This window comes from Falco rusticolus, chromosome 8 (genome assembly GCF_015220075.1).
Source record: "Falco rusticolus isolate bFalRus1 chromosome 8, bFalRus1.pri, whole genome shotgun sequence".
Classification (NCBI taxonomy): Eukaryota; Metazoa; Chordata; class Aves; order Falconiformes; family Falconidae; genus Falco; species Falco rusticolus.
Window position 1 is genome coordinate 34,021,855 of NC_051194.1, and position 27,268 is coordinate 34,049,122.

Consider the following 27,268-nt stretch of genomic DNA (forward strand, 5'->3'; position numbering starts at 1 on the left):
GTTTGGTTTTCTTTTTAATACCTCCTTTTAGCTGCTGATTGTTGAGTTATCCTATTTAGAAAATAGGCAGCAGAACTGTATGTCAGTATCAGCATCAGTGAGATGAAGGTCGCCTTCCTATTGCTGTGCTTACTGGAGGTCATTGGTCCTCTTCCTGCCTCAGTGGAGCTCATGTTTGTTACTGCTGTATTAAACCTTCAGACCTTCTGAAAATAGAGCATCCCGTGCTGCCCATGGATGGTTGTCACTTCATTATCTTAAGGCCCATTTTCTTTGAGTGAATAGAACTCAGCTTAACAAGTAAATGACATTGCTTATGCAGACTTGACCTGTTTCTTTCTCTTTCTGTCTTTTCCCTTTCCAGCAATCTTTCTATCATCTTTAAGCTGATCAACTTTAATTTATTAATACTGCTACATCACAGATACTGATAACTTGAATAACTTTTCAGTAATATTGAATATTGAATATCTGTTCAATAATATTGAATAACTTTGGTCCTAATCTGATCACAGAAGAAATCCACCAGAAACATAACAAGTGTTGATGTCCTATTGTCACTTCATGAGATCTTTATTTTGGCAGCTCTAACTCTTCCTAAATTAATGTCATTACTATAGTAATAGAGCATTAATTACAAGCAGAATAATGTGAGATAACACAACCTTATACAGGTACATTTGCCAGTTAAATGGTAATCTAATGAGTAATAACATAGGTTTCTTACATTGTTTTCATTAAAAACCCTATCCATTATCAATAATTAATTTGACATTTTTTCTTCCCTGAAACCCTGTGAGTTTTTTCACTACTTTGCCTGTTGTCATTGTAACTGTAGTCAATATTTTCCAGGTCAACCCACTTGCTGTTTTTACACATGACTGTGACGCTAGCACATATTGCACTTTCCCATACAAGTTGTGATTTATTAACACTGGGGGCCAATTAGGTTCCTTAACAAAAGTTTTATGGGTCCATAGGCACGATTTTCTCAGGGCCTAGTATTTATTAATATGCCTAAATACTCTATAGCACTTCTTTATCCATGGGATCCAATGAGAAAGACATAACTTCAGTCGCATGATGGATAGGAGTCAGGATGTTGGCCAGATAGATGCCAGTGCAGGGAATCAGACTCAGGAGCTGTTTTTTATTGGTTTGTGTATTTGTTTTATAGTTGAAGTTGACTTTCTGTGGTGTTTCATGGAAAGAATGCAGAAGCCTACAGATATTTTAAACTGGCTTGCACTATTTTTGAGTAAGTCAGAGAATCCTTTAATAGCTCAAAATGCAAAGGAAAGGCTTTGTGTATCTAACAAGAAACTCCAGTAAACTGTCAGCTTTTGTGGCTGTTAAGGTCTTCTCTAGAGCTGCACTAGTTCTGAAGTCGAAGTGGGAGATCCCAGTATTCATGTTTACTCCAATCCTGCACTTTGTGACAGTGGTTTTAGACTGTCTGTGGGCTGGTTCCAAACAAAAAAAGTAGAGGGATGGGGGGACAAAACGGATAACAATTTTTTTCTAATTGACTGGGATTTGTGAAGTGCTGGAATTCAGAATACCCAGCTGGATATTATTGTGCCAGTTTGGGCTTTCTTGAAGTTATGAAAAAAATAAGCTTGTTTCAGGCCATAAAGGAGTTTTACAGAGGAATACCAAATACTTCATTGAAAGACATTTGGCCTTCTAAGCCCCGGGAACTGACTGTAGCTCTAGATCACAGACAACAGGCCTGTTGGGGAGTTTCCTATCCTTGTGAAATCTCATTGCCAGTTTAGGTTTGGGTTTTTTCTGGTTTTCTAATAAAATGAGGTTTCTACAGCCATGTGCCCCTTTTGGCCTCCCCTTTACTCCTGACCCAACCTGGTTAATACGTTTTTGAACAACTGGCCAATTCACACTAGTCCTTGTAGTCCACAGTTTCATGAAAATTAGTAGCTAAATAAAGGAGAATCACCCCAAATTATCTCATTTCCCCGTCACTGTCCACTGAGGCAGACTGCCACCATTGCACCTGGTGGTAGCAACAGGCCTAGCAGTCCTCATGTACTTTGTATGTGCTGCTCCAGCATAGCTGCTGGGGAGTATGAAGTGGAAGGGAATAAGATACAGATCACTGCTGCAGGGGGGTAGGAGTCAGAGAAAGAGGATGCAGCCCTTGAAAAAACAGATTTCCTTCATCCTCCTTCTCACAAAATACCTTAATTAAAATTAATCACATATATGTATTTTTTTGGAAGGAGTAAGACTGACAGTATTTCATGAGGACTGTGATTCCAGTGGACAAAGCCAAATGCAGGTTCTTTCAGGCCTCTGCCATGCACCCTGGCCGGGGCTAGATTCTAAACGCAAAACTAACATGCATATGGTGATTGTGGATTGTCATGAGAAAACCCTAGGATTGCTTCTAGATTTTAGCATAATTGCAGAGAAAGATTTGTTGTTAGGGTGGGATTTTCTGTTTGTATATGCTGCATAAGGAACTGTTTCTCATAATCTGTCAACTGTATATTGCTGCAGTATGCTGTATGGACAACACTGCAACAGTATGAGTGGTGAGGAATAACTGTCTCGTTTGTCTTCAATGAGCTGAGGGAAGGGCTTTTGAGCAGTAGAAAACTCAAGTGGAAACTAAAGTAAATGCTGCTTTGTTCCAGTTCCTTAATGATCCAGTGATCCTTACAAGTCAGACTCCTTTCCTGCAGTAAGACGGCCAGAGATCTCTTTTATATGTATGTGTCTGTTCCATAGTTTATGTTCTTTTGCAATAGCATTTTTAGGTTCTAATATGTGATCCTTTCTAATCATGTTACATAGATTTATACAAATTCTTAGACTGGAAGTTTTCTTTGGCTTGCTCTACAATTGACTCTTTAAACAGCAGAGACATGTGAATTTATATTTGCTAGATGACTGCAAGAATACTTTTCTAGTGTCCCTCCTCCATTTGGAATGGAACTGTAGCTCGTGACATTTTTGGCTGTAGCCTGACTCATGGAGAAGAGTTGCCTCAGGGAAGGCACATGGCTTTTCTTTTCACCCTGTGGGCAGCTGAGCACATGTGAGTGAGGGGTCAGTGCTCCTCTCCTGAGATAGTTTTCGTGTTGTTTCTCAGGGGGAAAATAGTCATTATTTAGAGCTTCTTGATTTTGTGGAGGATGATGACAAGGGAAAAAATTAATTTTCTTCTAACCCTTGTGTGTGTCTGGCAAACCAGATTTGTTGGGAACCATTTATATGTTTTTAATAAGATTTGTCTTGCATAATAACATCCAGTTTTACAATGAGGGAAAATCTGAATGCCAAAAGTAAATTGCCGTGTCAGAACTGAGGTCTAGCCTCTAAAGGGACCCGGTAAACTTCCAAAGCTATTCTGATAGAGGCTTTTCTTTTCAAGGACCGTTGTCACCTGTGCCTGTGCCACATCACAAGGGATATATTTGATGGGGAGCCTGGGATCAGACACTGAAAAACAGAAGGCAGCTGCCAGTTAACATAGAGAGAAATGTGGGAAATAGCAGGAGGTGCTAGGAAATGTCTTTATGTCTCAGGACACAACGGAAATGTCTAAAAGAGATCATCTATCCAATCTTGCCATTAATTAGAAAAGACTGTGAGAAAGGTAAATGAAGGAAGGGGGGAAGGTATTACCATGGCTGAAATAAGCAGAGGGTGGAGGCATTTCTGGACAAGCAAACAGCAATGGGTGGAAGTGCACAATGTCTCAGGCTGTGTTTAGGGGACAGGCCAGGCTTTCCAGTGAGGAAGAAGAAAGCAAACCCACACTTCATCGTCACTTAATGAGGGATATTTGCATGGGGAAATTCTGGAGTGTTTTAATTGGGGTTCTCCCCAGGGAGCAAAGTATTTTGTTGTTCCAAGCTATGCAAGTGAACATAAGGGATTAGGTAAACCATGGTTCTTCTTCCTCATCCCCCAGCTACTGGGAACACTTTCTGTCTTGGTTCACAGAGTTTGATTTTTTAAGAGGAAATGTATTTCCCTTGGGTAATACCAAGCTTCCCTTGGTGACTACAGAACTTATGTCGCATCCTGTTTCTGCAAACCTGATTAAGTCAACTTTTGCTTTTTTGCTTGAAAAGAAATGGATTTTTTGCACTGACAAATTTGCTGCTGATATATTGGACTTTCTAATGGATGTTTTACAGTACCAGACACTTGTTCTTTTAAGTAAATCAAGCAAAAAGAAAATGTCTGTCAGTGCCATTTTTAAACTGGGGCGCTAAAATGAAGTTCTGTTTTCACATGTGGATGCTCATGGGAGTGTTAGAGTTAAGGCTGATTTAAAATATTGCAGATGGACCCTTTTACAGTCCTACTACTAGCACTTTTGGAAAATTATCTGAGTGAGGACTTCTAATCCCTGTTAAGAACAGCAACAGAGATTCTGCTCTGGGCCATCTCTACTCTCATCCATTACCAGCTTTAGCCCTGCAGGAACAGCTTTGAGTATCCCAGGGTACAGCAATATGATTCACTTTATCGTTGTTTTAATTTTATTCAGCATTAATTCTTCCAATTCTGATGAATTTTTTGAGAACAAAACATAATTTTCTAGCAGTGAAGATCACCTGTACTAAAGGATTGGACCAGTTGATGCATTCTGTTCCTTAATAGCACTAAGGTTTTTGTGAACTGCAACATAATACCCATTTCATCTCTTCTCCCCTTCTATTAGGGACACTGTGTTCACTTACCATTGAGAAGGCCATGCCTGAAGATGGGGGTGAATACAAATGCATAGCTGAGAATGCAGCAGGAAAAGCCGAATGTGCTTGCAAAGTGCTGGTAGAAGGTAAGTACTTTTCTGGATGTGGGAAAATCCTTCCTTAGAACTTCCTTGTTCCCCCCTTTATTTTGCAATACCAGCTTTTATGAACCACATACGCAAAAAAGAACTCTGCCCCCTTCCCTTCTGCACTTTTCAGTCAATATGTAATTAAATGTCTACCATAAAGGAGCATAAGCACAGAAACAGTACAGAGCCAAGGGCTCTGGCTGCTTTGTGCATTAATCTATGTTTTCCTGCTGCTCACTGGGTTCCTGCAATGTTTTTAGAGCAGTAAGTTGAACCCATGAAGATCTATTTCTGAGCTGTATGTATTCTTTAAGAGCACATAAGAATTCGATGTGTGAGCCTGGGTACCAACCAGTCTGCGTACCAGTCTGCCTCAGAGCCATGTATGGCACATTTCTCAGTCTAGAACTTTCAATTCTTTGCATTCACTGGCGTTTGGTCATTTGGTTTTTCTAGTGGAAGTAAGCAAAAATAAACAGATTAGCAGCTTAACTACCCTCGTATGCCAGAGCCTTAGAACATGGATAATTTGCTGAGGTACCCGTTTTCAGCCTCAGTCATGCTGATGACACTGTACTCTTGCCAAGTAATCTTGGCCTTGGGGAAATATTTTGTCATGAGGTTGAGAGCACAGACTTTTAAAACTGCTGTGAACTTTAAGTAACAAAATATGCTTCTTACCAGCTCACCTTCTGGTGAGCTCGTTCTTGAATACCATGATAATTTCCGTTGTATCTAGAAAGAACACAAAACTAAACAAGTCCAGTAACTTAAATCTTGGGTATCAAGCCTTAACAACTGAGTTATAGATGTGGTATTTGTGGCAGGATGTCTAAAAAACCCAAACCTATTATTTGTTTTCCTAATGTAGTATGAGACAAAAATATGATCCTGTAACTCCACCAGTAAGGGTCAGTCTTCATGTAGCTGGAAAAAGAATTAATTACACATATAATTACAATTAATTATATTGGTTCCTGTAATAGCACCTTCTGTGATACTATGGTCATAATGTAGCCTGGCTTAGGTACTTGATAAGCTATTAGTTGTATTTCTATATTTTAAAGTGGTAATTTTTACCAGTGCTGAAGTTCAAAGACGACTATCAAGAAGAGGCTTGAAGCAAAATCTAGTACACTGTAACACCTTAACTACCACAGATACAGAGCATTAAAGGATCAGATAATCCAGCACTTAGCACAGAGTAGTTCCCCAGAGCTGCCTTAGCATCTTTTAAGTGTCTCAGTCAACTGTATGTTTTTTTCCTTTGACTTTGTCTTCTGATCTCCTTCAGGTAGTTGCTTTTCTTCCTGAAGCCTACCTAAGCATATTTCTCACTTCCAATTTCCTGCTGGGCAATGCATGTTCTCGGAGGCTGAAGGTAGAATTTGGCTTGCAGTCTTGATCATGGGAGGCTGTCTGCTCATGACAGACTCATTGCATGATTATGTGAATGGCATTACATCAGGTGTTGGGCTCACTCTGGTAGTGGCCCCCATGGCATTAGAAGCTCACTGCTCACTTGATGTTGGGCACCAGAATGACCACATTCCTTACCTTGATACTGGCTGCCTTATCTGCCTTTTCCATTTCTACCAGCATGCTTTGTATGGATGAGAAGAGGTTTCTGAGGAATGGCACCACAGCAAGCTCCACCTATTTAGGAGAGACGCCATTTGATATCCCATGCCTGTGATTAGCAGAGGGGATGACTGTTATTTTTAAATTAGAATTGTGGTCTAAAACAACCATTAAAAAATGCTCTGTTCTATGCAGTCTGCTGTCATCATCCCAGATGCTGATTTTTAGACTCCACAAGTAACCATAAATATCATTCTATTCCTTTCAGCCCCACAGACTCAAATTGGATTGAAAGAATGTTTGACTTTGGTTGTCAGATTAGGTCAGGGACAAATCTGTAGAATCTGAGTGTCTGAACTCAGATCTGGCACAGCCTTGTGCTCTGAATTGCTTGCTAGGAGATTCTAAATTCCCATTAACCTTTTAGGAAACTTTGATGAACTTTCATGCTCTGGCACCTGAAATAGTAGTATTTCAGTAGGTGACTGAAATAGGTGATTCCATAATATTCATGTTATCTTTTCTCTGGTAATTAAATTCCAAACCGCTATCTCATGTACAAATCCTCTGAAAGATGAGTATTTGAAAGCTATAAATTGATACAGCTATTGCTGAGATCATAATCCAGATTTGGGATCTTTCTTCCAAAAATAAATGTCAGAATCGAACAATCTAACAAGTGGAGCTTGTTAGAATTTGCAATGTATGACATGCTCAGCCCGGGAAAACATTGCTAAAAAAAGGTTGCACCTTCTAGTTATAGATGTCTATGTCATATGCGATACACATGGAAGAGAGCTTGTATTGACTCTTAGCTATTGGTGGAGCCTGCAGTGCTGAGTGGCTGCTGAATATGAGCTGCGCAACCTTGAGAATAATGAAATTCATCAAATTTGAGTTCTGTGGTGTTCTTTTTGCCATTTTTATTCAGGAATGAACCCATGTGTAACAATATCTTCTTGGAAAGATTTAAATATTCAGAGGAAATGCTACTTTTCAAAATGTGTTTACCTACATAGATCACATAGACAATGGAATAGAAAAATGACATGGCAAGAGATTCTTTTAGGATTAAATGATACTTCAGATATGCCTTTGTTTCGTTCTTCCATGCACTGCCTAAAGCAGCTTTGTGCACATTGTACTTTGTCCTTTTCATTTAAAATAGACCCATCAGCTTAGATGGCACCTCTTGTCTAGTTGCTTTCTCAGGTTCTCAGTGCAGCTGCTTTCATAGAGGGCTTTTCTCTCTCTGCTCCCTTTTCCTTATAGAATGTGACATTCTCCAGCAAGGCCATTAAGAAAACCTTTCTTAAGAACCAGAAGGGAAGCAATTTCCTCTAAATTTCAACAAAAATCCAAAACAAACTGACGTTAATAGGCAGCTTTTTCATTATTGATTTTCAAATAAGATTTCTATTTTATTATTTGTTTTGATGGCAGATGCCTCATCCACAAAGACCTCAAAGCCTACTGAGAAGAAGACCAAGAAGCCTAAGACCACACTTCCCCCTGTGCTGCCAACAGAGAGTAAGTGACAGTGATTTTGATTACTTTCTTTCCAGTGGAAACAAAAGAGTGCTTTGGCATTCTGTGGTTATTCCCTTCTGTTTGCAGGCACAGTATCGGAAGCTTGTGTTATTTCTTTAACCCTTGCACATAAATCATGAGAAATTATTTTTTTGCCTTGCGGGAATTAGAACTACGTGCTGAAACCGTGAGGTCAGACCTAGCCCATTGTATTCTCATTTTTCCATAATGGTGCAATAAACTGATGACACACATTTATTTTGGGCTGCCTCCCAAAAAGCACAGAAATTCTTGAGTAGTTTGGTTCAAGCCATGTTGTGTCCCGTGCAGACAATATACTGTCTTACCATGGGTAGGCAAAGGATCTTGACTGAAATGTGCTGTAGCATAATCTGTCCTTTTTTTCCATGACGATGAGGAGTCGTTTGGTGAATTTTACACTCCTTGTTTTAAACCTAAATCTTTTACTTGCTTTTAATGCTTTCTGAAATAATTAATCAGCTATAAATTCCCATGTTTGCTACCCTGCATACATGCATTTGTTTAAGGGGAAAATTCAAATGGTAAAGGCAGAACAATAATACCAGTTTAGAAATTCCTAATACTACTACTAAGTAGTATTTTGAAACTAAGGGTCCATGGGATAAAAATATCTTTTATCAAAATAAATATTATAAAAATAGTCTTTTATCAAAAACTGGACACTGAAAGTTGCCTATCGAAGATGTTCACCATGTTCCTAAAAAAGATGTAAAGACATGGTTCTAATGGAAACAAAGTATTTTATCCAGTGTGCTCTCAAAAAACCAAAAACAAAACAAAAAACAAAAACAAACAAAAAACCCCCCCAAAAAACAAAAACTACAACCTGATTTTCTAGCATGGAACATTTTCAGCTGCTTTCAGCAGGACTCAGTGAATTTTTTTACTGGTTGATAATCACAGGTAATAATTGTGCTTCTGGAATAGCTGACTTGCATAGAGCAATGACCTGAGCTACAGCTGTTTCTGAATTGCTGGCTGAGCATTGTAACCTTCCCTCCAGCCAATCATTTGGGGGTGTGGGACGGGTCACACCAACATGGTCCACCTCTGCACCTGAGCTTCAAATGTAGTAAATAATAGCAATTAAGAACAATCATTTTGTTCTTGAATATCAATAGAAAAGAAAGATTTAAAGCCATTTAAATCTCCATGGAATAACGTTTTGAATATTATTTCCTACACACAGAAATATTTCCTCTGATCCTCCAGCAGTGTTATCGATAGTAGCTTTCCCAGGAGAAATTGTGAGTTGGGAACTAAGTCTAAATATGCGGATATATTACCTGATCCACATCCTGCTGAAATCACTGCTTGTCTTGCTGTTGATTTTAATGGAAACTGGATATAGGTAACAAAACAGAAGCTACCAGCTCTGGCTTCAGAAATTATTGGGAAAGGATGGTTGAAATGAGGGTGAATGGTTTTCTTAAGGTTGCTCCATGGCATATTGTATTAGTGTTTAAAGTTCTTAAAGTTCTCATCAGCTCTTTTTTCAAAATACCTTTAAAACATCTTTCCTGTTACACTTAAAACATCAATGTAACTAAAAAGAATGTTAGGAAGCTGGGCTTTGGAAGAGCTTTTGGAGAACTTTGGAAAAATGCATATTTAATTTAAAAAGGATTTGGCTGCAGGGATTCCACATGTGGTTTTTAACATCTCAGCCTCAGTCTCTGAGGACTGTAGGTATTTGTCTGCTTGAAATGAGTGTTATATTTGTACGTTTGTCAGGGGCAAAATATACAAAACTGATCCAGTAGACTTCATAGTTTCAATTTAAACTGAAATCCCTTTCAGATGTAGAGATTTTAAAGTTCCTTAACTGAAAGAGAGTGGGTTTAACAAGTCAGATATTTGTGCATCTTTTCTGTATTTCCCTCAAAAAGGTTATTAAAGAATGACTGTGAATTAAGATGTCCCAGTCTAATAAGGAGATAAATTTTTACTCTGATCTCTTCTAGTCTCTGTTGCCACATTACTCACCAACAGTCCTAACGGCAAGCAGAGTGTAAGGAATTATGTTGAAGAACTGCAGAACAAAAATTCCTAATAATCCCACTGAATAAATTCTGAATTTTGAATACTGAATTCATTCACAACAGTATATACTGTATGGGGTACAGAAACTATATACTCTCTGTCATTTTTAGAAATACTTCCCAGGAAAAAAATAATCTATACTTTTTCTGTAAGAAAGCACAAGTTAAATTTCATGGTTAGAATCTATGTCAACCTTTTCTCCCTTCAGACAAATTATTAAGTGGTCCTCGTTTTTTGCCCTGGTAGAAACCCTCAGGAAGGTAAATAATTTTTAGTTCCTGAAAGGAAAGATCAGTAGATTTCCTTTTGTAAAGGAGAATGAGTTTTTTTGGTATGTTAATCTGTAGAATTACTCACTGTGAGAAAAGTTACTGACCCAGGTCATTTGACTGCTCATTATGACAACATTTTTTATTACTGGAAGCTTGGACTTTGTAGGCTATAGAAATCCAATAGTAAGATTTTGGGGCATTATCTCTTTTGAAATGCAATACATGGTGGACTCGGGTTTAGAACAAGCAGTTGTTTTCAGAAAAACATCTATGAAGGCAGCTTTGTTGCGTTCAAGGTTTCAGAAATCTCTGAATGGATGCTTGCAGTGTTTACATGCAGAAAGGTTGCTCCCATGCTAGCAAATTAGGAAAATTATGATGTATTTCTTTTTTCTTACCATTAATATTTTGTCACCAGAATTTACTGATAGTTATGACTCTGCAGAATGCAATCTGCTATGATAAACAGAATAAATAATGTTTCTGAGATTAACAAACAGATCCACCTTTGAATCTGAGTGGAATCAATCATGAGGAAGAATGGAGGAAAGACACTTCTTTTTTAATGTTGGAAATAGTTCATTCTTCACTGACTGTAGTGACTCAGGCTTTGTCACTTGTGTCTTTGCTGGGTGGATATGAAATGCTACTGAGTTAGAATAATAAAGTGTTAGGTTTCTTCTGCAGACGTATAAAAGACTAGAAGAGGCAGTGGAAAATTGGAACCTTTCATTATTTATTATACTGCATACTCCATGCTATGCCAGACAATCAGTGGATAATATAAGGGTCTTCTAGTTTAACATAGCCCTGCAACAGAATTACTAAGCCAAAAACACCACTTAAGCATTTCTGTAGAGAGCTTTGAAAGCATCTGCTGTACAGGGATTTGGGCACCCAATTCCCCTTGAAATTAGAAGTTACTTCAGATTAGGCTTAAAGGGAATTACTTATTTCAATTATCAAGGCCACCTGCAAAACCTTCAGTGTCTATTAAATAAATGGTTTTGTTCCATCAGACTGTGGAAAAATCAAAGTGCTGCTTGAGATTTTAAAGAGTAAATACTGATTTGAAGTTTTAAAAATAAATATTCTTTTTTTCAAAAAATCTGCTATTGCTCCACACTTCCTAATATTTGTCCTCCATAATGTGTCTTAAGCTGAGAACCAAAACAGCAGTAAACCATAGCTGGAGTAGTTAGCCCAAGATCAGGCACATCCATTTGCAGGTCTAAAACCCAACTTTCTTGATTCTCTGTCTTGTGATTATTTTGCATGCGATATCCAAAATACTACAGATACTTTTTTAAATTGACATGCCAAAAATTTACATAAAACATGACTTTTCCTAAAGGACTTTTTTCCGAAGGTTTTTTCCTAGATTTGCTGAGGGAAATGGCATATTACAAGAGTTAGATGCTATTTTTTAAACTTCACCAGGGCTGAGCCATGCAACATAACATTACTATAGTAGGAAGAAACTGTATCCCAGTTGCTGTTACTGAGAAAAGAATGGGCTTTCATGTTTTAGAAGATAACCCTCCTAATTGTAAGCATTGGATTAAAGTGTTTGGAAAGAAATGCCCACTGTATTTTGTATGGCTAATTCACAGCACTAATTCCAGTAAATATTAAGAGATGGCAATTATCACCTGTCATACCAGTGGTATGAAAACCTAACAGGATATCCTGGATTCCCTTATCTGAATAAGACTTGTTGAATCTGCTGTTCTCATATCTAAACCTCATATGTTGAAGGGATGACCCAGCACAGAGTTTGGTTTTGCAAATGAAAGTTTTGCTCAGTTAAAAATAAAGTTACATCAAATAACTTCTTCCCTGTATCTTCAAGTAAATGATCCCAAATTGCATTATTTAGCATTATTTGGTATCTTGCTGATATAAATCTTTTACATCTGCTACTATATGAAATGTTTGATTTCATGTCAAACACATTTTTGGTTAAGTAATGATGTACTCTCTTGCTGACAGTTGTTAATAAGATGTCACCACTGACACTGTCCAGATCAAATCCTCTGGAAGGCTGCACTGTTATCTTCCCAGATCTAATTTCTCATCATTACTGGTACTTGAATGCAAGTCTGAGCAGTGGCATCTCTGGAAAAGTATGTCATAAAAGTAAATATGTCAGACAGGACTCCTTATCATGGTGGGTTGTTGTTGTTTTTTTTCCGGGGGGGGGGGGGGGGGGATTCTAAGCATTTTAATTACTATGGAAAAAATGTGAGTCTGTGGCCAAGTGATTAGTATGCAGCTCTGTTATTTACTCTTCAATAAACAATCTTTTGTTGATTAATAAACAGTCAGAGAATCCAAGTGTGCAAGCACCACTTTAAGAAAATGTCGTTAAAACATTAAACTTGATATGTCCATTTTAGATAATAGATAACTAAATCAGTAATCACTTCAAGTTTTTTGTTGTTTTCCATTCTGTCAACATTATTTGAAGCATGGCACTGATGAATATAAAGAGTTTCAGAGTCTTCATTTCATGTCAGACTGTTTTGTCTTCAGTATAAAACTTGCCACTTTCTAAGGGAAGAACTCAGTTACTGAGAAAGTAACTGATCAGGTCGGAGATGTTCTTTTAATTGCAGAAATAAGAGCACCAAGTAGCAGCTGTGATCTGGTGACTGTGCTGTTGCTGTCCTCTTTGGTCCCTGGGACAGTCTGAGGTGCTTTTGAGGGTCAGCGAGGCTATTCCAACCAGTTCTCAGTCCCATTCATTTCCCAGAAGGTCCATGCTGCTTTACGCTTGGCTGTTGCAAGAAGAACCACGACGTTTTGTGCAGGGGTGCAAGCACTTAGTGTGTTGGAACAATATCAGTTGCATTGGTAGGGAAGCCTCTGACCAAACTTTTTCCAAGAGAAGCTGAAAAATCCCTCCTCTAGTGTATGTAAATAAAATTGCCATGAGCTATTTTTAAGACATGATTTCTCTGCAACTCTGAATAATGAAAAGTGCTGACTTCATTCCTCAAGACTGGGGTCCAAGGGTGAATAACTGTGGCACGAGTCCTAAGAGCCACGTTAGGCTGAAGTAAAAAAGGCAATGTAAGATTTAACTTGATGACTCTGAAGGTTGGTTGCCTCCAGAGATGAAAAGAAAATTCAGTTACTGTTTGTACAAAGACAGCAATGGAGAAACTAATTTGTTGTGTACTTGATTTCTCCTTAATGCCCAGTTCAGCACTGTTTAGCTAATGACGGGTAGGCATTTTGAATCTCTGCAAAATTACTATACAGCTCACACCATACTGACATTTTCTGAGTTAATGTTGGCACAGAACAGTATTTTCCATGTGTTTTTCATACAGTCCATCCTACATATCTGTATGTTGACAGAAGAAGACAGAAATGTTTATTGACTGTCTCACACAGAGAAAAATGAGTACAGTTGTTGCAACGTGGACTTGAACTGAAGAGGTGCCATGCATCGTTAATTCCCAGTTAAGTCATTGACTAGAAATTGCAGATCTAGGCATGTAATAGAAGCATTTACCACAGTTTCTTCTCTATAAAACAAGGAACCTAAATCCCATTGCTTAATTAACGTGCAAAAGCATATAACACTTAGCTTTTCCCACTGAAATAATTTGGAGGTCCTGAATGTCCAAATGACCTGACAGCATTTTCCTACATAATAGACTGGGTAGCAAGCTAGTAACCTAGTTTGGATTCTTGTTCCTACACACTTGGGCACAGCATTTTGGCATCTAATTGTAGATGTTCTTGCAGCACATGAGAAATATGAAAATTAAATCTATATTTAAGAAACTAACATTGCTTTCTTTCTCCCACCAGAGCTTTTAGTGGAATTCACATGACCTGATTTGTTTATAAGCTCTATTTGATACTGGATCTCTTCTGCACTTCTCAGATTTGCTTTAATTCCAGAAATTGCAGAAATTGCTCAAGCACCGTGCTGCTAAACTGATATGAAATTGTTTCTTTCTCCAGTAGAGGTGTTTTCAAATGCTGTTACTTTCAGTGTACTATATTGCATTATTGAAGCTCTGAGTGTGCTAGTATATGCTAGCTCTCTCTTGACTGGGATGCAAGAGTGAGTATTTCCTGGATTTTTATTCTTGAGAAGGAGGAGGCTGGATTTTTTTTCAGTTAGAGGACAATCTCTGCACAATTTAGAAACTAAATATGAGATGCTGCAACAAAATGACAGTTGTTTTTAATGACAAGAAAAAAAATCCAACTATTAAAAAGCTTTGAAACACATGAACTCAAAGAACTGAGTTGTATGGTATTTAGTTTTCTAATTTCTGCTTGTCATCAAATTTAAGCCAGGGTTGCTTTCTATGTTATTGTATTTAGATAATAAACAGTTATTTGGAAACAGTACGAGGAATTTGCTCATGGAGAAACAATGAAGTGAAATTGTTTAAGCTTTCAAACCTTGATGAAGTTTTCAGGCTACTGGTGTTTTGTGACTGTCGCAATTAGCACAGGTTCATGAATGTACAAATAAATTGGTAAGTAATGATGTGTTGTCTTTCTCTACTACAGTTGTAGCCATCATCTTTCTCCTATTTCATCGTGTCTGTGCTAATTAATACCTGTAATAAGTTTTTGTTCCATCAATGAAGTCTGTGACAGAAGCAAGGTTAGAACTGAATAATTCATTGCCTTGACCACAAGGCCAAGTTCTGCACTAGGTCTCAGTCAGTCCATGCTTTCTAGCATAGCAGAGAGTAGAGAAGCTTTACAGTCAACAGTCACCTTTGATTCAGATCCTGATATCTATCCCCAGAAGGGTCTGATGGAGGTTACACTGTAATTCATTTACATGTGGCAGAGAGACACGTCAAAATGTCATGTTCCACATGTCTGAAGCATTCAAGTGAGATAGGGAAGAAGGAGCAGAGACTTGAATCTGGTTTTCCATCTCCTTATATTTTTGTTACCATGATATCTGACACATTACAGACATGACTTCTTTTTTCAATTTCTCTAAATGGAAACTCTGAAAAAAAAATTTAGTTCCTCTCAGATGAAATCTTGAAAAGTTTTGCATGAGGGGAAAATGGTTTCCTATATGACTATAGTGTCATTAGTAAGTCATTAGCCCTTCTCCTATCCTGAACTAAAATAAAGCTATTCCACAAACAGACAGGAGCAGGGAAATGTCTTGCTCTTTATGTTAACAGAGTTAGGTACTGATTGTACTTGTTTACCAGGTCCTGAAATCCATCATTATGGAAGACATGCACGTGATTTTAGGCATGTTCCTCAATAAAGACAATGGGAATTACGGACTGGTTGGAAATGCTATCTTGAGTACTGATGTTTTTTTCAGACCGTAAGTTTTACTTCATGCTTTATGAAAGCAAGTTGTGCAGAGAGCCATTTCAGGGGAGGGCTATGCCTATTTTTAGTAAAATTCCAAAAAAGGGAAACAAAAAGTTAGAGGCTTCTGAACATATCTGCTCTCACTAATTCACCATCAGGGCAAAGAACGGCACAACCAAATGTCCCACAGCTATCAGCCTGTATGGGATCTTTACCTTTTTTAGTTTATGTCCCCCCACCCAGGCACAAGCTCTCTAAGAGGCAAACCTGTCTATAAAGTTATGTAAATACCAGCCCTGTGATGTTTACATTAAGTTGTTTCTGGAAGACAGATTCATTTAAGGAGGGAATATTATGTCCTTTATCTTCCAGGCTGGTTTTCAACTTCAGCCTGTTTCAATGTAAATATCAAAAGAGAGACAAACTGTCTTTTTTTCAAAAAGCAGCAGAGGCAGACTTGAACTAACATTCCCAAGAGGTTTGAATATTTTAATGAAAACAGTTGTTTGACCTCGTAAGCTTTGGGTAATCTTATTAGATTTTTTTCGCTGTCTCCAGAAGCTTTTCAAACAAAAATTGCATTTCAAAAAGATGCATGTGATGAGCTGGTACTCTTAAGGAAGATCTAAGAAGAGTGGAGTGCACACTACTGGCCAAAGAAGTCTACTTTACAGACCCAGAGAGACATCCTTGTACTCATCCCCTTCCACAGTGCTCCTGTCTTTCATGTCAGCTCAGGGCTATTTGTGTCTGCAAAACAGGATATTCAGCTAGACCTTCCAGCAACCCTTTGTAATCTGCATGGTTTGATGAAGTCCAGTGACAGTCTGTGTATCCTCAGTTAAGTGAATGTAATGTCCTGGTGGGTAAAAACTAAAAATTAAACAAAAAGTTTGTATTTATATATAAAAAGAAGTACCCTAGCTGAATGAGGTGATAGGTTTGTGTTCTTTGCTTTCCTGCTATGGAAATCTTCGTTGAGGTGAGAGCCTTTTGAACTGTCTTAAGCACAGTCCTTCGTTATTGCAGGGCCAGGAGGGGCACCATGCATTTATTCCACTTACAGCGTAAATATAATACCTGGTGGTTCATTATACATCCTAGCCTGTATTGAAACATTGTTCTTTAGCAGTGATTAATTGAATGTCACTGACTGTAGTTGTGAATGAACAAATTATGTTATTGGGGGCCCTTCCATGATGAACCAAGAGCGGCTGACAGTAGGCAAAGAAAAGTGGGCAGGTTATCTGAGTATATAAATATCCATTCTGTGCATGTATTATGCAAAGGCAGAGAATGACATTGTCAGCCAAGACAAAAAAAATATATTGAGATATTAAGAGTCAGAGTGAAACATGAGCATTTAGAGTCTGATGACTCCACTAGCACCTTGCTTGTTAAGTAAGGTACAGCAACAGATATACAGTGTAGGCCAAGAGGCAGTAACTAAGTGAAAATCATGCTGGATTAAGGAATTTGCTTTTCCTCCTATTTGTCTGCAGTGATATTTCTGAAAAATAGCAATAGTATCTGAAACCCAAGGTGGCATTTGACAGACGGTGCTTTTTTCTCATCCTTGGTGCCCTTTGTTCATATGGGGCTTAATGGAATGTGGAAGTAAATTAATGTTATTGCTTTAGCTTGTATTAAAAGTTATAGCTCCAAGAGGAGGTAACCAGTTATTTCATTCTCAGTTCAGGAAAGACCCAAGGATCTGACATCAAATACAGCATGTGTGCATACGAAAACGTTTATGTGTTTTTTAAATCATATAACTGAGTTCGTTTGCATGGGATTATGCATCTAATGAGTAACTAATAGATTAATTCCATTAATGGGGATGTTTAACAGCAGATGATAGGCCAGACTCTACAGCCCTTCCAGCTGGCACCTGATAAGTAGTTTTATCCATGTAACTGTGACTACAGCCTGAAGTAAAGCCCACACGGAAGACGTGGCAGGACAGATACCTAGCTTGTGCCCTGATGGTCCAGTTATACTAGGTTAAACACCTCACAAGTATTAATCTAAACTTTAATTAGTTGTTGAGCTGTCATTGAAGAAAGGCTTCCTTGGGAGGTATCCAAGTATTCTTTTTTGACCCGGCTGTAAGTACTGTAAGAATATCCTACCTCTCCATTATTGTGTTTCTGGTTTCTACAAAATCACTAAAGACTGAGCATATGAAAGATCAGCAAACTTTGAGAGAAAGTTACTATAAAATGGAAGTGTATAAAAAAGGTGGCAAAAAATTCTTCTATATTCAGTGCATAGTGAAATATTCTCCAGAATGAACTGAATAAACACTGGTGTTGACAGCTGAATCGTTACCTATTTATTAAAGCATTTGGTCTTTTAGCAACTTATAGCACATCATTTACTATCTCCAGTGACACTAAAGCTTAAAATGAATCTTCACGTCTGTCTGTTGCTTGTAACATTAAACTCCCATGGTGGATTCACAGCTCACGACTCCTTATTCATGGGGCATCAGGTGATGTGTTCCCTGGGTATCATACTGCAGCAAAGGGGGGTAAAATAATAGACTCTTTTTATTTGTTTGGTGGATTTGGGGGGATTTTTTTGCTGCTCAGTGTCTTGTGACTTTGAAATAACTTCAGTAAAGAATGAACCAAAAAATTCAAACCTTTTGAGACTGTTATGGCTATAACTAGGCACCTATTTATATTCTGCAAGATATTCAAAAGCACTTAGTAGATACTGCTTCTGTGGGAGGCAATAACATCTTAAAAGCCAGATTATTTCAGTCAAGCTGCCTGCTTGAGCATAAAAGAATAAGAAATGTCCTTTCACAGTAGAGTCCTTCCTCTGCCGAGGATGCTTAGGATAGCAAACAAAAAGAAAGTGCTCTAAAGGGAACAAGCCCCTCCACTTCTGGAATTCAGGGGTTTGAAGGTATCCAGACTGTTAAATTTAATGGCCACCACTAGACCTAACTCCTATGAATCTGTCCTTTTGAACCTGTTTATGTTTCTGTCTTGCAAAACATTACTTGGCTGTGAACAGATTATCCATGCTATATTTAAAAATATTTCTTTTGTTTCTTTGATGCCTGCTGACTGGTAATTTAATTTGGTGGTCCCTAGTTCTTGTTTTGTGAAAAACAGTTAATAGCTGTTTTCTATCTACCTGTCTTCTCTACTGTCTTTCTGCTTACCATTCATTATTTGTAGAACATTGTCTTCCCAAATTTTATGTGCCCATATTTTAAATTCTGGGCTGTACGTTTTGATGCCATGACTCTTTCCTTTCTGAATACAGCAAAAAGTTGTCCCTGCCTAAGGAGGAGGAGGAGGGGTGATACTAGTATTTACTGCCCATATATTGCTGTTTCCTTGCTAGCTCACAGGTGGTATCAGCAGCAGCATGTGGTGTTAACCCCCCTAGTTTTAACTGAGCTCATTCAGCATTGATTATGCTGGAAATCTGATCAGAATTGACCCCAGTTAAACTGCTATAATGAACAGACAGACTATGAGAGATGTGTGGCAGGTTTATTTGATTCTTTTAGAAGTTCTGGCTTCAACTGTGAATATTCTGAGGATCATTCAATGTTTTTAAAAATATTTTTAATTCTTGAGTTAAATATGCTGAAAGAACATATATTTTCAGGTGCCAACAAAGCATAGCTATGGATGTAAGCTTTGCAATTAGTCTGGTATCTTCCAAAGCTCACCTTTGAATTTATTATTTTTTTTTAACTAGGTGAAGCAACAGTGAAGAAGAAACCAGCTCCAAAGACTCCTCCAAAAGCAGGTAATTTGTTGCATGTGTAATCCTGTAGGAATAAATAATAAACCAATACAGTTTTAAGGAATGGACACTGCATTTCTACGAACAGCTGTTTGCCTACTAAGTTTATTTACATATGTGATTAAACGCTTGGTAAGCAAAGACCCTTTTTCAAACTTGTTCTTAAGGTTACACCGCACTAAGACTTAAATAATGAGCATCTAAAAAAGTTAATATTGAATAAGCTATAGCAATTATAAAAAAAAAATCCTACCATGTCAGCAGTAGTGTTGTAACTCATGTCCTTTGCTATATCCACAATATACCTTAGCCTCCTGTGAAAGAGATTTTTCTATGTATCACAGAATGCCACCTCTGCATGAGTAGTTACCATGAAGAAGCTGATAGATTCTACTTTTCCTCATAACTGGCATTATCATAACCTGATCATGTGTTTGCACTCTCCTAGTCAAAGCTATCCATATTTAAAGTTACTCAGAATGTTCCTCTGTAGAAACCTGCTTTCAGTGTCTGAAAACTTTCTCAGACTTTTAAACTCTTCAAGCTGTTTTCTGTGCCAGATAGGTGCTTCAGCCTAGTTTCCTTCAGATGTTTTCAAAACAAACCCACTTTCCAAACAACAAGGGGGAGGGGGGGGGGGGGGGGGGCGGGGCAGAGCTATTTTGTTTCAATTACATTGAAAAGAAAAAGAAAGTACTTTTTCACGCCCAGTAGCCCTGTGCTTTGGAGAGGAACATTACGTTAGGTAGCAAGGTCATTCTAATGGTAGGGAATGCTTTTTACCATTTCTGTCTATACGTCCTCAAACCCACTTCTCCCCCAGCCCTCATTCCCTGCCCCAGTTATTTTTTATTGTACTGCTCTTATAAAGCAACAGAACAGGTTTCATCCTGGAATTGTATGCGCTGTGATATTTCTGGCACCTGTCCCTAGCAGCTACCAGGGAGTCTGGCACACTCAGCATCACAACCAAGAGTCAGGAAGTAGCACTATTAGCAAGAGATGTTCTGCTGTCTATTGATACTCAAACAGTGAGAGGGAAGTTTTAGTTTATAAATTTAATTTATAAATTAAATTTAAAAATTTAAAAATTATAACAATAAATAAAATTATAATAAATAAAAATAAAATTTATAAGAATTATAAATTTATACATTTATATAAAATAAAATAATAAAGAATTAAAAAATCAGGAGAAATACCTGATTCAGAAACGGAGGAGTATGAATGGGAATGCAAGATTTAAAAGAAAACTGTAATACACAAACAAAAGGATCTGTTATTGATCGCAGGAAAATTCAGTGTGATGGACAAATTTCCTCCCTTGTCTCTCTATTAGATGTCTCACATGATGTTTCCCTGGCTATGAAGCAAGAATCTTCGTAGGCAGGTGTTGAGTCTTAAATTTTCTGAATGCTGTTGACAATGTTAGGGAGCAGGTTTGCAGATCCCCTCAGGACATGCAAATCAATATGAAGTTAGCTGGAGGCAGTCTTCAAAAATGCAAAGTGCAAAAGAAAAAAGTTTTTCTAACAAACCCAAAACAAAATTTCATAAGCTGTATATTTGGAATTGGTGGTAGATCTTAACACTTTTGGTCTTTTGATTTCTGTACCTTAGTTTTGCATAAGCAAACTCCTGACAGGTAGATTGCTGTTGCTTATCTACAGTAGAATTAACAATGTTCACATAACTTTCATTGCAAGCAACAGACAACTGCTAATGTGGATTTCAAATGGTGTTTTGAAACTGTTGAGCTAAGATACTTAAGTGTTTTGAATTTTAAGAAAAATTCAAAGTATAGTCACCTACAGAGATTATTTATTTGTTTGTTTGTTTGTTTATATTTTCATCAGCTACTCCTCCTCAGATTACTCAGTTCCCAGAAGACAGAAAAGTCCGTGCAGGTGAATCAGTGGAATTGTTTGCCAAGGTGGTAGGAACGGCACCCATAACTTGCACCTGGATGAAATTCCGTAAGCAGGTAAATTGTTTTCTGTTCTGTTTAAACAATCATTGAAAAAGTAAAGCTGGAAAGGAACACCAGCAACCCATCTTGTCCCTCTCCCTCCCCCAGGAACTGGCAAAGTACATGTCATTCCTGCCAGGTGTTTTCCTCACCTCTGCTGGAAACATTCCAATGATGAAGATTTCACAACCTCCATTAGCAACCTATTGTAGTGGTTAAATACCCATAGTGTTAGAAATTTTTTCGTAATGCCAAACTCAAGTCTTTCTTGCTACAGTTTAAACCCGTTGCTGTCTGTCCCCTCCTATTAAAAACGGTTGTTCCTTTGAGAAAAACTTTAGACCATGTAATTAAAGGATAGGTGATGTGAAAGACGTAGGTGTCTGAAAAATATCTGTCACAGGAAATATCTCTCCTTCAAAAATTACTTCTTCATTATGCTTGGTCTAAAGTTATGTCAGAGGGGCAAAATGCCATATAAGAAGCTTGAGTGAAACATCTAACAACACAAACATCACCACACAAGGCACAACAGTGATTATGCTGCTGTGAGTGCTCTCACCCCCTAGTTTTAAAGTTCCTTCTACTTGAATTTATTTCCTGTAACTCTATTACATGTGTCCTTTAAGGGCAGTTTCTAAAGAGAGTTGCTTTAACAAATAATAAAACCATTTTAAATCAAGTAACCCAAGGTGCGAGTGCAAACTGGAAGATGAACTGCCCTGTTAGGATATAGCAAATGTAAATATGTACTGTAGCTGCTATTCTGTTTATTTCATTCTGAACTTGTTATGCACTCTATAGAACATAAATAAAAACATCTCCTCCTACAAGGAAGTTTAGACTGTAAATCCAGATGTGTCAGCATTTAATTGAAGGAATTCAAAACAATTTGCTAGTGCAAAGGGTATTGCAAAGTCTGTCTTTGCTAACCCCAAATAACCTCTTATTTAGGGGAAAGGGTAGTTTTTTCCTTATCTCTTATATGTTCTTAAAATTCTTTAGTTTCAAGATTGGAGCTTAAAAGTGGCCTACTCATTTCTACAAAAATAGGTCTGAGAAGTTCCAGTGACATTCAGTGTCCTGTTTTGCTGAGCTATTTTGTAACATGTGGGTAAAATATACCCCTCAAAAGTGAGTTTCTGGTTTGTGCAGAATTCTGAGTTCATTGTTCAATACAACAAGTCTATTTACATAGATTTCAAGCCCATTTTTAAATGCAAAATTTATTTCATGAGAGACCAGCAGCTCATAATACCATCTCAGATCCATAATCTGTGATTCTACACCTTTTTTCTTTGTAAAATGTTATTTTTAATATCTTATACTTTCTTCTTTAGTTACTTACTATAAGACAATCTAAAGGTTTAAAAAAATCATATGTTAAAATGACATAAATTTTTAAATGGTTTATTATCACAGGTGAATGAGGAAAGAAAAAGACTTCAGGAAGGTTCATAAACACTGTAGGAGGACAAGTGAGGGCAGCAGGCTTTGGGGCATGTAGCAGTGCATGTGTTCTATCTCAGTTAAGGAGAAAGCAAGGACAGTCCTGCTCTTAGCCTTGCAATTTCTTATTCTCTGAATATATGAGACAAGATAAGGCAAACTAAATAGCCTTCATTTTTAATGAATTCTGAGAATACGTTGTAAGAGTCACTTATCTAAGAAGGAAGTGGTGGGAGGAAGAAGGGCATTGACATTATGTTGTCTGTTTCATAAGAACAGAGTGTACAGTTTCTGTAACTGCAGTATAGGATTATGAGGTTTTTAAATAATCTGTCATGTCTCCAGCTAATACTAATTAAAATATCTGATTAAATACTGATTAAAGTCTCCTTTGTCATTTATGCTATGATAGCTTTATTTCAATTAAAAACTAGTTCAGAATATGCCTCCAGAAAATAAAAATGCTATAGGAAAGCTAAATCTGCTCTTGTATCTCTCTCTCTGCATAGCTGTAGCATTACATCTCCGTTCCAGTCAACATCATCTTCAATTGTTCAAACCCAAGAAACTGTTTCCCTGGTTTATGTGGAAGTACAGAATAAGGCTGTTTGGGACAAGAGGACAAAAGTCACAGCTATGGATGATTTGCACATTGGCCTTTAAAGGGAAATGGTGTCTGAATTAGGGTGTTTGGAGCTAAACCCTTGTTCTGCTGTGGTCTCTGCGAGATATGTGAGACCAAACAGTTCTTTTGCCAATTACGTACACACTTGGCACTTTCAGCCTGTCAAAGAGGAGTTAGAAAGTGAAATTCCTGTTCCTTAGTGGAGTCCCAGAACACCAATGCTCCCTGTTGCTTTTGCAGGACTGGAGCCATTATAATGTTCTACTGCATTTTTAGATGTTTTGTGTTGATTACACTACCAGCTGCACATATTCACTGCTGTAATAGTTATCTGCAGATAATACTCAATATGGTAACCTTGTATTGTAATTTGAGCTCTTTCAGATGTGAAGAAATTTATCCCACAAAATCTTTTTTTTTCTTTTGAATTTGGCAGATTGAAGAAAATGAATATATTAAAATTGAGAATGCTGAAAACAGCAGCAAGCTAACAATATCATCAACAAAGCAGGAACACTGTGGATGTTATACCCTAGTTGTAGAGAACAAACTTGGCAGCAGACAAGCACAAGTCAACCTTACAGTTGTTGGTAAGTCCATAATAATGTTTTAGATATCTAGTCATTCTCTATACATCACTCTACATTTGCTTTATATATGATGGCATGCAAAAAATTAAATAAAGCAATCAGATAAGACAACTGAAATGAAAAACTAGTACTTGAAGAAATGTCTGGACTGGACAGTGAGTAGTAAGAATTATCAGCAAGGTCAGTAACAATATACTGTGTTTTATTTAGAAAAAATCACTAATTACAGATAGAGGAACAAAATAGCTCAGACTAAAAAAATCCACAAGAATAAAACAGCTCATGTCTCCATTTTTTTGTTAGATACCACTTCTTTTTCCCATTAATATTTGCAGCATCCAGATGTTTGCTAGATGCAAATTTTAAAACTGTTAGTTCAAGAAGGATTGAGGTGGTTTCTATTAGACTGTGAATTTGAAAATATCCTGTTGCTTGAAGACTGGAGATTTTATCCTTTTAACTGAAATTACTTTCCTTATCTGCTGGTTTATAGTGACAAAAAGCAGTGAATAAAGGCACTGTTTTGAATATGAAGCCCTTCATTTTGGGGCTTTTACACACGTGTGTTCTAAAGCTTCAAACAGCCTTGCTAGATGACACATTCAGGCCATCAGGTTTGTTGTAGCGGGCTGTGGACAGCTGCAGACAGTTGTATACTGGTAACAGTTGCAGGATGTTTGCTGATAAAACTGCAGCCTAGACAGGTAGCTTGAGTGTGAGACGAAATCTAGAGCTGTGACATCTTGCTCTGAAAGGTCTAATGAACCTGCCCTGGTGTGGATACACAACGAATATTTTCCAGTGAGATCTAGGGAAGTTTTACGAGCAAAGAGGGTGATTTCATTAAAACACTAGTCTTCAGGATGGGAGTGTTTCTAGGCTGTGTTATCTGTGGCCTGCAGAAAGGTTTTGACACAAGGCGGCGGGGAGGGCAGAGCTTGCTCAGGCATTTGGACGAATTCTAGTTCAACCAGTAAGGCTGCATCCAAATCACACCCTCATAACTGCCTTGGCTCTGCTGTCCTAACAGATGTATGGGCTAGTGAGCAAGTAAAGATATGCAGGTATAGGGCCAGAGATGAAAATCTGACACCACTGAAATCAGAGGCAAAATACCATTAGCCCGAGTTGGAGTGGAAATTCATTCCAGCAATCCAGTGAGTAACATACAAAGTTTAATGAGCAGAATCACACTTTCAAGTAGAATATCCACTGCTAAAGAGTGAATGTCCCTCCATTGCATACTGCTATACATATTGTCAATGGAGGCCTCCTGGTTATTTAAATGAATTTCTTTCATCTGATCTGTGGCTTTCATTGCAGTTAAAAGACAAATGAATGAATGAGTATAGGTATCAAGTAGATTCCAGCAACGTGCCAAAGAATTCAAGATTAGACGAAAATAGAAAAAGTATTTCTGACATGATGCATAGGCAAATTGTATGACCCCTTCCAACAGTGCGTTGTACAGGTCAGAAGTATAGCTAGGTTAAAAAATTAACACTTTGAAAAATTGGTCCTTGAATAATCACCATACACATTGTTCTGGGTACAGCTTTTGGCTCCAAAGCCCCAACACAGCTGATCAGCAGCTAGAAGAATGGTAGGAGATTATTTGCTCTTCACATTTCCCTTTTTTTCACTCTTTCCTAGGCAACTGCTGCAGCCTTTTAACTATAGCAGGTTATTGGGCGCAATGGATGCTTTTTAGCTGAACTAAGGCCAACAGTTCCTATTATCTTGTCACTGTATGAGCCTTGACTCATTGTTATATAAGTCACTGTTTTCTGTCCTTTGGAGTTAATCTGTTTGAAAGTCTTTGAATTCTATAACCTTATAAAGCTACATCTCAGCCTCCTGCTTTGTTCTTCTATAAGAAATGTGCCAGAGAACAGTGGGATTCCCAGAGATGCTTTTGGGACAGTTGGGTGAAGAATCCTTACAATGTGCTGGAGTTTGCCATGTGTTTTGGCTGATGACAAGCTATCTGTTTCCAACTAAAAAGAATAAATTCCCTCTTGTAAAATCGCCAAGCTTTTCAGTGAGACATCTCGCTGATGTCAGCACTGCCAAAGGCACGACAAAGCCTCAAGATTCCTACTTGCTACATATGCATTTTAAGGCCAGATTCTTCCATCTGGGGTCTCAAAAATGTGGGAAAGGGAGAATAAATGTCTTCCTCCTAGGGAGTGGGTTGGAATCTCACCACTGAGATAAAATCCTTCATGCTATTTGCACCTTTAAAGACGTTAAATGTTCATGAAAGTTGGAAGGTACTTTTCTCCGGAGCCTGCTCCAGTCAAAATAGGGAAGCTTCTCTGAATGTGTGAAATGTGAGACTTCTTAATCTACCAAAGCTCATTCTTAGTCCTAAATTCTTACCTGTCCATTCTCTCTGCTCCACCCAAAGTACAGGGAAGAAACCTGCACTCCCTGCCGTGACCCACATTCATAACAAGCATTTGCGCAGAAAGCCCTGGCGCTCGAGTTCAGCTCTGTTTGCCTCAGCTATTTATAATAAGGTCTAAACTCTGCGTGAGCTGCCCCCCTCAAAGTTTACCAATAAAAGGCATATCTATGCATATGCTGTGTGCTCAAAACACTGCTGACTGACCACAGTCTGCAAGTGAGTCTTGAATGTACTGAGGGAAACTATAAATACAGAGCATCTGCTTTCTGGAGGACTGTGTGTGAGCCAACCTAGAGCTATGTTTCTCAAAGGGCTAGCTAACAGCCTTGTCTGTTCTGAATTTTCTCAAATCAGACATTTGTTAAAATATAAAACAAAAAAATATGGAAATAAAGAAACATTTCTTGTATTATTACTCCTTACAACCATGTGGATTGCAAAGTCTTCATGCTGGTGGGCAAACTCCTCATGTGAAAGACTCCAATAAGCATTTCCCAAATTAAATTTGGACTGTAACACATGCCAGGGAGCAGGCTGCCCAGAAAAGCTGTGTAGTCTCCATCCTTGGTAGTATTCAAGTTCAGACTGGGTAAGCACCTGAACAATCTGGTCTGGCCTTATAGCTGATCCTGCTTTGAGCAGAAGGTCTAAAGACCTTCCTGAGGATATGGAAGACCATCCTGGATCTTGGTTTTATACTTTCGGTTGTCAAAGAGCTTTCTTTGTCAAAGACAAAACCCAAACCCTTATGACTTAAACTCTAACCAGAAGATAAAAAGGACTGAGCTTATCTGCCAGGATTCAAATCAGAAATGATCCTGCTATGATTTAAACTCTCA

The 27,268-nt window shown here is 38.0% G+C and overlaps 1 protein-coding gene across 1 annotated transcript in view; it reads left to right on the plus strand.

The window, feature by feature from the left end:
- The window catches only part of MYLK (myosin light chain kinase), a 216,341-nt gene that overhangs the window by 148,213 nt on the left and 40,860 nt on the right, over positions 1 to 27,268 (plus strand). The window contains 5 exon segments of the mRNA XM_037396821.1: positions 4,700 to 4,816; positions 7,844 to 7,930; positions 19,339 to 19,389; positions 21,243 to 21,370; positions 23,866 to 24,019. Coding sequence (XP_037252718.1) covers positions 4,700 to 4,816; positions 7,844 to 7,930; positions 19,339 to 19,389; positions 21,243 to 21,370; positions 23,866 to 24,019 — 537 coding nt within the window.